Genomic DNA, 12105 nt, shown 5'->3' on the forward strand with positions numbered 1-12105 from the left:
AGAGTACATTTATTTGTAGCATTTAGATAGCACTAACTTCTCTTATTTTCACATGTGAGTTGGTTCGCAAAAGGATAGCCAGGTTACGTGTTTCATAAATAATAAATGACTATTTGATTAACATTAAGAGATTCATTTATCTGACTAAGATAATTCTGCATATGATAAAAGGTTAAAACTTTAATAAAAGGTTGCTATCATAAATACCAGGAATAATTAGGACTAATACATGAGGAATACATTTTTGCACATATTGTTCAACGTACATTCTTGGTGTAGAAACAAATCAATTCTGCAGAAGTTTCTGTGCTATGTTTGAAATAACTGCAAGTCAGAGAACCTGACATTTTGCTGAAGTACCTCCTTAAAAAGGTTTTTGTTTGCTTTACAGTTAAAGATATCTGCTCAAAAACAAACACTCTCCTAACCCCACATTTAAATGTGGTCTTGGGACTGTAGAGGGATATTTTAAATCAAAAGAGGTAAATTTTAAATCAAAGAAAAAGCAGGCATCTTTAATGCTAAGAGAGACCCCTGTCATACCAAACAGCCAACAGCCAGCAGTGCATGGAGAAGCACAATGGTCGCTATAGTAGCCAGTGCAATCCTGCGGTTATCATCCCGAACAGCAGGCCAAAATGTCATCACTAAGACAGACCCAGAGAGGCACAGCGCAAACATCACCAGAACCCATCGCACGGCTTTCTGTGGAATAATCCATAAAATCTGGAAAAAAAAAAAAAGGAGGTGGAGGGAGAGGAAAACCCCCCCCAAAAAACAACTTATGAAATATTCTCTTATCATAAGATACGTATATCCCATTACAGCTCCACATACTGCAGCCATCCAAAGCTGATACCAAATGCTACTCCTGCTTCACTGTAAGAAGCACTGCCTCTGGCATCAATTACATGCATATGTCTACACTAGATCAGAGAAAGGAACGTCCAGCAGCCATATTCATGCTGAGGCTCACTATGTGGAACAAGTGAAATTATAGTGCATGCGAATAAATAAGGCTTAAAGCAAGAGCACTTAAAAAAAAGTTCTACTTGCTGGGAAAGATTTTTACAACTCCCCAAGAAATGGTCTCAAATGAAGATGTGGAAAACAGTTCAGCCAGACAAACTTTTTCAGGTGCCAACAGTGCACCGCCTGTAGCAGCTACCAGAGGAAACCACCACATAGATAAACAGGACTAATACTCCATCCAGCAGGAAAATGAGACATTTCATATTAGGCAGCACATTACATAATCAAAAGGAGTTAAAATATCCATCGCTCTTTTGTCGTGTCCTTGCCAACTCGCATTTTCATAGGGAAGGTAAAACACACTACCCACGGCAGCCCTGGAAGTTTTCCATTCACACATTTAGTAATAAAACCTTTGATATGTTCCATAAATACACTTGATGAAACAATCATTAGGCCATACTTACTGCTGTTGGAATATAGATGAAGAGTGAATAACCATAGACACACACTATCTCCAGGAATGAGTAGGAGACTATGTTCATAACTTTGCTATTTCTCCACATAAGGAACCCCCAGAGAGCCAGAGGAACTAGCCACGCATAAGCATAGATGGTTGTTGCAGCTATGGACACTATTAAGAAGAAGAGCAGATAGATTTAACACCTTGCTTGGAATATGCATCATAATCTAACTGACTCAAATTTTTAGCTTAAAAACTGAAACACTAAAATTAAAAACCTAGAGGCACAACTAAAAACCTCTAAGGATCTATAGTCAGTCACTGACATTTGAACTGACATCTATTTTTTTAAACCCATCATCAGCACCAAGCATGACTACATCAGAGGGGAAAAAATCCTGTTTTCCATTTCTTTGCTTTGACTATGAATACTGTACCCTCAATTTCAGTATTTTCCATTTGTTGGGGAAATGGCAAAAGTAAAAAGAAAAACCTATTAAAATAAGAAACCATAACTAAGAACCATACAAATTGAGAGGGAAACTCAGAAATAGGTGTAATATCTAAAATTACTTTCAACTCATTTATTGAGAGTCAATTAATCTAGTCAAATCAACTGACTATATTTAAAATTGAAATTGTTCCTTTCAACTGGGGGCACATGGCTTATGAGGAGGAAAGGCTGAGGGAACTGGATTTATTTAGTGTGCAAAAGATAAAACTGAGGGGGGGATTTGATAGTAGCCTTTAACTACCTGTAGAGGGGTTCAAAAGAGTATGAAGCTAAACTGTTCTCAGTGGTGGCCGAAGACAGAAGAAGGAGCAATGGGCTCAAGTTGCAGCAAGGGAGGTTTAATTTGGTTATTAGGAAAACCTCTCTCACTAAGAGAGTGGTGAAGCACTGGAACAGGTTACTGAGAGAGGTGGTGGACTCTCCATCCTGGCAGGTTTTTAAGGCCCAGCTAGACAAAGCCTTAGCTGGACCTGCTTTGCGCAGGGGGATGGACTAGATGTGACCTCCTGAGGTCCCTTCCAGCCCTCATTTTCTTTGAGTCTATGAATTGCCAAGCATTAAAAAAACAAACATACAAAGCACACAGTCCTTTATAAGTATTGTATTCTTTTTCATGATACAAATAGAACCAAAGGGCAGGCAATTGGTTCCTCCTCTGTCTTTAGTAGAACAATTTGTATTGTTGCTTCCTTTCACACTATATTTTTTGTCCTAAAACAGAACCTGCAAAGCTCTTGGTAAGTGGGCTGAGTGTATCATCTCACTGGCAGCTGTATGCTCTGCTAAAATTCTATAAGCACATTTACACATGCTCCGAGGAGGGGGGTCACTTTAATTAGCATGGCTCCAAGAGCCCACTCTAATTTAAGCACTGCCACGTCTTGTGTATCAGCATCCTTGCACCTAAAAATGGTGGCGTGGGTACTTGAACTAAGGCTCGTTCAACGAGCTTTAGTTCAAGTGCCCCCAGCATCATTTTTAAGCGCAGGGATGCTGATACACAAGACACAGGAGGCTGCTGGAGCACAGCAATTGATTGACCCTGCTTCGACACACTGGAATTCCAGTGTGTCGGAGCACCTCCGCACTCATGTATAGGTGCCCTATGTTATTACTTCTTACATGAAAGCCACCTCCTGGGAGATATAGTGATCAGTGTCCCTCCAATCTTAAGATCTATTTGTTGTGTCTCTTTGGAAGTAAAAATAAAATCATAAAGGTTAGGACCCTTTTATTACTTTATTAGTATGGCTTTATGCATTGCAAAAACTGTGACCCTTCTACATATGGCCTTATTAGCTAAAAAAGAAAAAGCACACCGATTTTATGATGCAAGAACACAAATAAAAGTAGAAAAATAGTCAGAAGATTGACAATGACTCACAAACCTTTTCTGAACTCAGGCACGTAATGGAACGTTGGCTTGCCCAAATGGATGAAGAAATTTGAAAGATTGCCACTGATAGCAATGGCAAAAACTAATGTGGCACATATCCAAAAGGGACCTTAAACAGAAGCAAAACAACTGAATCAGAGCAGGTTCTTCTGCACTCTTGTTAAAATTAAAGAAAGGAAGAACAAATATCAACTCCTTAGTTGTTTCCAGTGTGCAAGGATTCAGAGTAAAGATTATTACTGTTGGAACATACCATAAAGATCTGGATTACTGCGGATATACAGTCTTACAAAGTTCTTCCCTGGTACTGGGAAAACGGAACCTTTTATTCTGTCTAGGACCTACGAAAAAACAGATTCAACAAGAAAAGATGAAACAACAGGCAACAACATACACACTAATCCCCAGTATCAACTATTAAACCACTATTTCCTTTTTGTGACATAAGATCATTAATATTACAGATCGTAACAAACCTGGTACGTGTCTACGTCAAAGAAAGTCTGGTAGTATTCAAATGTCCAGAAGGGGGCACTTTTCTTCTGTCCTGCAAGTAGCTGTAAGATAGGAGAGAATGCTGTAGAAAATATTACAAACATGCACTCTGCATGTTAGCAAGTCATTTTTAAAGTCCAGTAGATATCTTACATAGTAACTAGAATTCTCTCTCTCGCTCCCTGTCTGAGGAAAACTAAATATTATGATGCGCTTTTACGGTAAGCAAAAGAATCGCTTCACAATTCATTCCCCAGAGGTTAAGAATTCTTATCTGGAGACTTTTGCTTTGGGAGTGTTTATTCCAAAATATGGCATTCTCTTTTCAACTGGGTTAGGATCCCTAGCCTCATTTTTCTTAGGAGATTTAGAAATAATGAAACCTACAACAACATTTATCCAACTAGTGTCCCCAAATCTAATGAACACACCACTAATGAACACACCACTAAATGTACTAAAATATACAAGTCTTGGAGTCTTACGTTACACAGGGGTGCTCAACCCCCAGAGCCATGTAAGTAGTTTGGAAATTTGGCAGAGGAGGAGCAACGGCAACGACCTCTGCTTCCGCCCCGCCACTCAAATTTCCAAGCTCCGCGTGACTGTATCCAGCCCCGGCCAGGCCATTTCCATGTGGTTGGAGTAGGCCCTGGCTGTGCCAGCACCACTCACCAGAGCAGGCCCACAGCCTAAATTTGGCGTCATTCATCCAGCTCAAAGGCTGAAAAGGTTGGGCACCACTCTGACTTTCTTCCAGTCTGTAAATGTGAGTTCATTGAGAGATGAAACTAAAAAGAACACTTCCCTGCACCTAGCCCTTGCTGTATTTTATGTGGCGCACATGTCTGTATGCACGTGTCGATAGGTACATTAGAAGCATGTTATTGTTACCTCGGTTTTGTCCGAGTCATCAGTCCCCAATAACTCATCGTCTTCCTCTCTCCCGGTATCTTGCAGAAGACCATGCTGAGTTTTGGGGTTTTCACTAGGCTCATCAATGCTTATTGTAGTGGCATCTGGGTTGACCGCCAGCAAATTAGCTGCATCATCAAATTCTGCAAACAAGCATATTACAGCAAAGGTTATTTTCAAGTGTAGAAATTGTTGGGTTTTTTAACCCGTTATTCCAAAAGCCCAGTTCTATGACTGTTATGGATTCCAAGGATACGGGATTTCTTACCACTTTGATAATACCCAGTGGTCCTGAATGGACTAAGAGGACAGTCCTTTCAGTTAATAAAATGTTGTGCCTTCTTCCCAACTAGGACTTCTCTTGGGCTAAGTAAACATCAGAGTCCTAAAGCTTGTACATCCAGCCATCAGTGTTCCAGGCAGACCTTTACCAAGGCTAAGCATACATATGAAAATCTGCCTATGCAGAGCCAACTGTCCAACTAGACAGTAAGGATCAATCAACTGGTAAAGATTAGCTTCTGACTGCATCCCATGTGTTGAACACACAGTAAGAATCAACCAATTAACAACATTACTTGCAGGAGCAGGCTTAAGTTTATATTTCCAAGGATCCAAGACAGAAACAACAAACACTTCAAAGGCTTTAAAAAGGTATCACAGAGGTTAATTCAGTCTCCCTTTACTGTGCTATACCCCTAACATTTCCAAATGCAGAGAGAGGTAGGTAGGGGTGTTAGCCTGAAGTTGGTCGGAAGGCAGGGTAAAGAGGCACCTTTACAGACTAAGTAAATAAGATATACATATACAACATAAGCTTTTGCGAACCCGAGTGCACTTGCATCCAATGCTGTGAAAAGACAGCACAGAGCAGACCATAAATGCCTTCTGATAGTGTACCTTGAAACTTTAAGTCATCCACAGCCGCCATTCATTCACAAGGCTCTGCCGCCTGCATCCAGAACTTAGAAATATCTGAAACAGCAGATCAGCCAAAAGTAATCACCTGAAATGAAAAAATAAGCAACAGTTAAAGTTAAAAGAAGGCAAATGGCATTGAGTGTGTCCCTCCTTCCTCGCTGGGTCCACCCCCTAGCTGGCATATGAAGGCTTGTCTGCTGGACCCCAAAAGAAAGCATGACCCTTGCAGCAGTTTCACCCCCAAACACAGTGATATGAGCCTGGAGTTGGTGGCAATTAAAGATCCCATGCCGGAGAAAGCCGGTTAAACCTGAACAGAGACATAAACCTGGAGTGCAGAGCTGGTGGCAATTAAAGAGAAGGCAGAGTAGATTTGTACCCTGCAGACTAACTCAAGTAGGCATCTAGGTATAGACAGAGATGATCCCGATATAGACACAGATGGTGCAGATACAAATATTGATGATAAAGACATAAGCGATATAGGTATGGATGATACAGATGGCAGATATAGATGGTGCAGGCACAAATACAGATACAGGTGATACGCAGATGATGCAAATACATAGATGATACACATACAGATGATGCAGATGCAGCTATAGGTGATAGGGATATAGATATAAGCGATACAGATACAAGTGACGTAGATTTAGGTGATACAGATATGGATATAAGTGACATGGATATAGATATAGGTGATACAGATATGGCTATAGGTGATATAGATCGGGACACAGGCACGGACAATACAGGTATAGGTGATGCGAACAGATGCATATATGAGTGATATGGATACAGATGCGGATACAGGCGACACAGATCTGGGGATTGATATAGGTGATATCGATGCAGATGTGGATACAGGTGATACACATACAAATATAGATAGAGATGCAGATGCAGCTGTAGGTGACCTAGACAGAGATACGGATATAGGTGCTACGGATATAGGTGCTACAGAGGTGGATCCAGGTGGTACAGAGGACGCGGGTGTAGGCGACACGGCTACCGGCGACGTACACACACGGGTGGGCTGGGATCGCGCAGGCACAGGCCCGGGCGGGGCGGACACAGGTGCTCTCTACAGGCCCGGGTCTCACGGACACGGCCCCGGGCGCAGCCGCAGACAGGACCCGGCTCCGGCACCACCCGGGCGGGCTGCAGCCCCGCCCCCACCGCAGGACCGAGAGGGGCAGCAACAGCAGGTCTGCCCCTGTTAAAGCGACACGCAGCGCTGGGCAGCGCCAGCCAACCAGGAGCACAGCTACTCTCCGTGTCCCCCCCCGCCCTTCACGCCCTCACAGAGGCCCGGAACGCCTTCAGGTAGCGCCAGCCAATCAGAGGCGTCGATGTAGTCTTGTCTCTTCCGCCTCGTCCCATGCTCTTAAAGGGGCAGGTGCCCGTGGAGCGCGGCCGCCGGAGGCCGGCCTGGCACTCCCTGCTTAAAGAGACAGGACGCTCTGCTTAGCTCGAGGCTGGGGGAGGGGCTGAGACTCAGCACTGGCCCTGGGGAGCAGGGCAGAGGGGTGCAGCACTCAGCCCTGATCACTGGGAAGAAGAAGGGGAGTGAGGGACTCAGATGGGAACTCCTCTTTTTGCCTTTGAACCGATGACTCTCAACCAGGAGCTGCAGCCCCCTGAGATCCTGTCTGGGGGACCCCGGGGTGCTGTGCAGGGCAGGCACTGCTGGTGTGCAAACGCCGCTCGCAGGACAAAGCCGAGGTTTCCAGGAGGAATCTACGGTGTTCAAAACATGCTGCCCTGCTCTGCGCTGCCTGGGTTCTTCAAGACAGAAAAAACCCCACACTTTATTATTTTTCCGTTGTCAGAAAAACTGAGTGAAAACAAAGAACTGGCGTTTTCCGAAGGGAGCTTCGAGAGTAATGAAGGGGGCCTCGCATCTAAAAGAGGTGGAGAACCACTGCTTCCAACCCCCTCTTAAAAGACATCTTCTGCCTCGTCACCCAAGGGAAGAAGCTGCAACATAGGCCCCAAAACAAGTCTTTTAAGAGTGTTTTAGAGACGAAGGCTAGGGACAGACATTCAAAAAGTCCAAGCCTGGATTCAACCTTTGTAGGTTTGTCTAGCCTGCCTAGGCTGAACCGATTTGCAAGTGAGCAGACATTCATTTTTGGTTCTGGATATGCAGGCACATGCTTGCAGTGGCTCAGGCCAAAAGTGGGGGGCACTAGAGCAGCCCTCCCTTCCCTTCCAGGAGAAAAGCTGAGCTGGTGGGGGGGAGGGGCTGGCCAGGCCCTCACAGGCCTGAGTATGACTAGGGAGTGGTTTAAACCCCCACCCTGGCCTGCAGGGCTGCCAGGCTTTTCAGACGGGGGGAGAGGGAGTATAGCCAGCCCCTAGCCCCTAGCTGGCATGGAGCAGTGGGAGCGAGGGCATGGCTAGACCTGCACCAGTGCTAGGGGAGGAGGAGGAGAGGGAGAGCCCTGCCGGCCACCGCGGCTCCCTGACAACCCAGCCCAGCCTGCGGCCGGCAAGACTCTCCCTCTTCTCCTTCCCTGCTGCAGGGCACGGGAGGGAGCCGGGAGCTGGGCACGCAGCTCCCACAACCCCAGTCTGAGCTGCAGGACAGCTGGGAAGGGCCTGGCCCCCTCTATGCCCAACGTCAGCAGCATCCACGAGCCAGCCCAGCTCAGTCCCAGCTCCAGGCAAGGTGGTCGGATGGCAGGGCAGGACCCTTCCCAGCGGGCTGCGGCTTGGGCTGGGGCTGTGGGAGCTGTGCAGCCAGATTGGTCCAGGCTCCCCAAGCCCAGGCCGGGCCAGGCTGTCACGGAGCTGCAGCTGGCTGGGAAGAGCCCTGCCTCCACGGCCCCTCTGCAGCCAGCCCTGCTCAGCCCTCACCAAAGCAGCTGGATGGTGGGACCGGCTCGGGATGGGCTGCAGGAGGAGGGCCCTTCCCAGCTGGCTGTGGCTCCATGACAGCCTGGCCTGACACACGGGTGGCAGCTGGCTGGGCTGTGGTGCGGGTGTGACACTGCTGCAGCTGTGGGCGGGCGTTTTGGCAGCAGGACTCGCTGTGCAGGACATGACAATCGTGTCTGTGGCTGGCCAGGCCAGCTTGGAGGCGTTGGCCGGCCTGGAGCCCAGCAACCGCCCACCCCGGGGGCTTGTGTATTGCTGCCACCGCTGAGTCCTCTGCATGGTGTGGACAAGCACAGCTCCTGTGGCCCCAGCCTGAGCTGCAGCCAGCTGGGAAGGGCCCTGCCTGGGCCAGCTCCTTTGCGCCCACCATCAGCAGCACTCATGAGCCAACCCAGCTCAGCCCCACAGCCCCAGCCTCAGCCACAGGTGAGACAGGCAGATGGCAGGATCATGCCAGCCGGCTGCTTCTAGCAACACCCCCACCCCGCCACAGTAGCAGTGAAAGGGGTTACCCTGCCGCAGCCAGGTGGACCCTGGCTGTGGTCACCTGGCTGCAGTCCCCAAGGGGAATAAACCCCCTCCCTACCTCCTTAGCCTTAGGGGGTACACCTAAGGCCACATGCCTGCCCCTGCTCCAGCTAGAAAGCAGAGGGGTGGGGTTAGCCCTGCTCTCTAGAGACAGCCCAGGGCTGAAAAGTATGCTGGGATGCTGGAGGACTGTGGTCTAACTTGAACCAGGAAGGGGTCTAGGACAGAAGTTCCATGAACTGGTTTGACCCAAATCACTTAAGTCTGATACTACATTCAACTAGGTGTACTTTAAACCTGTTTTGGCCATTTTGAAACTGGTTTATGGGCACTGAACTTATGTCCTGTTACAGTTTTAAACTAGAGTCTGATCAACTAGTTCCAGATTATTAAACCAGATTATGTGTAATTTCTGTCCTTAGCCTAAAAATCTATTAGGACTTTTTTTTTCATCTCTAAAGCTTGATGGTCAGGAAACATCAGTAAGGGTGGGTGAGGGCAGAAGAAATGTTTTTTTGGCAGGCTGAGTCCAAAAAAATGCCAAAGCCCCCATATCTCATGGTATCTGCTGAGCACCCCAGTCCTGAAAAACATAGTTTCATATCTGAAGCAGAAGTCAGTTTAAGTGGGCTTCTCCTATGATCAAAGATTAGCACACTCATATTTGCAAGACTGGGCCCCAAATCGCTATGAGACTTATTGTTCCAGAGAAGCATCCAGGTTGTAGCCAGTTCTCTCATGTGTAATGCACACAGCTCACCAGAAATAAGCCTTACTTGTGGATTAATACAGTTATCATCCTTGCTTCATTCAGATTTTGGCCGGTAGGCAGGAGACCCAAAGTAGTGATCAAAGTTCTGTTCTTACTAATACCACTCTGTGCATTGGTTTCAGGGGGCACAGTAGAGACATAAAGATTAACCAAATTCTGCCCTATTATGTAAATGACTTTCTGATCCCTCTCCCCTTACCCTCATGTCCCCGCCTCCTTTACCTTTGCTCAGATTCCCTTACTGTATTTTGAAGCAGTCAGAATAGCTCTGCAAAGATGTTCCGAATGAAAGTATTTCTACAAAAAGTCTGGATCCTTTTGTACATGTGTCTGTGCACTGCTGTTGGTAAAATACTGATGATATTGTTCCCAGAAGCTGTGAAAAGACACATTCTAAAACTGGGGCAGAAGAGCAGCATGGTCAGGAATTCAAAGTTCAGCTATGAGAACTGGGGTCCGACGTTCTTTAGCTTCAAATATTTGCTCTTTGTGTTGAAAGTGAAGTGGAAAAGGCTGGAGGATGAAGCATTTGAGGGACATGCGGCTCCCAACACCCCGGTAGCGGACTTGGAAGGTAAAGCTCATCACATCTTGGATTTCATGCAAGGTGAGTGCATTCAGACACGCAAGTTGCCCCCCATGGTAAAGAAGGGAAAGGTAGAGAAGGTAAATGAAATAGAGGGTGTAGTCAAACTGCCTGAGATAAGCTAAGGAGCTGAGAATTGGGGTGATCTGAGGATTCACTTACAAATAATGTACATGCCAATTTAGATGATCTATCTGTAGTGATTTGTTTGATAGAAAAGGTCGGTCACATTCATGCCACATACACAGAGTGACAGCTTTACAAAGCAATCTGTGTGTCTGTCTTTTATACTACACTATTATTCTTCTGTAAAGCATCTAGCTATTAAACTTGTGACCTTCTGCCACGCTTTCTGTATGGGGAGATACCTCTCGTCATGGTGAAAGCAGCAGAAAATGTAACCAGAACCTCCCCAGATACCTCTCCACTATTTACCAGCTACATTCATTCCCCTCCTCATCAGCCTGTCTCTCACACACTGACTCCTCAATTTACATCTTCACTGACTGCCTTTCTTGCATGCGTCCCAGCCTCTGGCTTCTTTGCTATTCGCTCCATCCAGAAAGAGCACACACCAACTGCAGACACTTCCTCAGCCCCACAAAGGGTATTTATACCTGAAAGCTTGTAAAGAAGATTTTTGCCAACTATTTGAGTTGGTCTAATAAAAGATATCACATTTGCCCAATGAACCTTGTCTGCCTATGTCCTTAGACCAACACGGCTACAACTATATACCCCTGTAACCAGGACCAGGGATTTTACAACTTCTGTATATTGTTATGCAAAGTGAGCAATGTTCTGACACCAAGGTCATTAACCAAACTAAAAACCAGAATTTTCTTATAGGTCCCAGCTCCCAAATGGCCAGAAGTTTTATTCCAAGGTAAAAAATGGTTTGTACTTTGATCTCTATAGAACAAATTATTAATCATTAAACTGTACTCTCCAGTCTCCATAATGTTATTCAGAACTTCAACAAAAAAAAAGTCAAGGAAAATTTCCAAATAGATATAGCATGGTTTGCATACCAGCTCAGTATGCATGATATTTATAGGGAGCTGCATCCAAAGTTAGATGTTTAGTGTAATGGAATTATTATTTTCAGATTAAGCACTACAGGTAGGAATATCTTGAACAAATTCAGGAGCATTGGCTAAAAGACATGTTTAAGTCCTTGAAAGCCCTCCAGCTGAGGCCCTGCAAACATTTATGTGGAGGCTTATAGCAAAGCATCTGCATGCTTATGCAAACAGACTGTTAAACCTGAAGCAATGTTTATTTGTGTGGGTTGCACAGCACCTGTTTAATGAATAATACTAATGAATAACCACAGTTCTGTTTGAGCGTTCCCGAACCATACTGAAATCATGAACACCTAGAATGTATTACCAAAGATATCACCAAGTTTTTCAAACGGTATACCTGTAGTATGGGTCCTACATCTGAATATAGACCTCTAAATACAAAGGTCAGATTTTCAGAAATTCTGAGATCTGCATCTTCCACTTAAGAAAAGGATCTTGGAGTCATCATTGATGCCAAGATGAACATGGGCCGGCAGTGTGGGGACGCGGTCAGGAAGGCCAACCACACCTTGTCGTGCATCCACAGATGCATCTCGAGCAGGTCCAGGGAGGTGATCCTCCCCGTCTATGCG

The 12105-nt window shown here is 45.7% G+C and overlaps 2 protein-coding genes across 3 annotated transcripts in view; one reads left to right on the forward strand and one right to left on the reverse strand.

Annotated features, from left to right (window-relative positions):
* The window catches only part of YIPF1 (Yip1 domain family member 1), a 12427-nt gene extending 5852 nt beyond the window's left edge, over positions 1 to 6575 (reverse strand). Inside the window, exons 1-8 of the mRNA XM_019531461.1 lie at positions 6557 to 6575; positions 5656 to 5761; positions 4735 to 4898; positions 3822 to 3902; positions 3599 to 3686; positions 3338 to 3454; positions 1440 to 1606; positions 543 to 726 (exon numbers count right to left, since the gene is read on the reverse strand). Coding sequence (XP_019387006.1) covers positions 543 to 726; positions 1440 to 1606; positions 3338 to 3454; positions 3599 to 3686; positions 3822 to 3902; positions 4735 to 4898; positions 5656 to 5686 — 832 coding nt within the window. The 5' untranslated portion in view covers positions 5687 to 5761; positions 6557 to 6575. The remainder of the gene's footprint in view (positions 1 to 542; positions 727 to 1439; positions 1607 to 3337; positions 3455 to 3598; positions 3687 to 3821; positions 3903 to 4734; positions 4899 to 5655; positions 5762 to 6556) is intronic.
* A 3505-nt stretch (positions 6576 to 10080) lies between these two features.
* The window catches only part of DIO1 (iodothyronine deiodinase 1), a 7151-nt gene continuing 5126 nt past the window's right edge, over positions 10081 to 12105 (forward strand). Inside the window, exon 1 of one of the 2 annotated variants that reach the window (XM_019531467.1) lies at positions 10081 to 10466. In XM_019531467.1, the coding sequence (XP_019387012.1) occupies positions 10136 to 10466 (331 nt within the window). In that variant the 5' untranslated portion in view covers positions 10081 to 10135. The remainder of the gene's footprint in view (positions 10467 to 12105) is intronic. The other variant, XM_019531466.1, reaches the window with a different exon arrangement.

The sequence above is a fragment of the Crocodylus porosus genome, unplaced genomic scaffold (assembly GCF_001723895.1).
Source record: "Crocodylus porosus isolate Cpor-Errol unplaced genomic scaffold, CroPor_comp1, whole genome shotgun sequence".
In the NCBI taxonomy this organism is placed as follows: Eukaryota; Metazoa; Chordata; order Crocodylia; family Crocodylidae; genus Crocodylus; species Crocodylus porosus.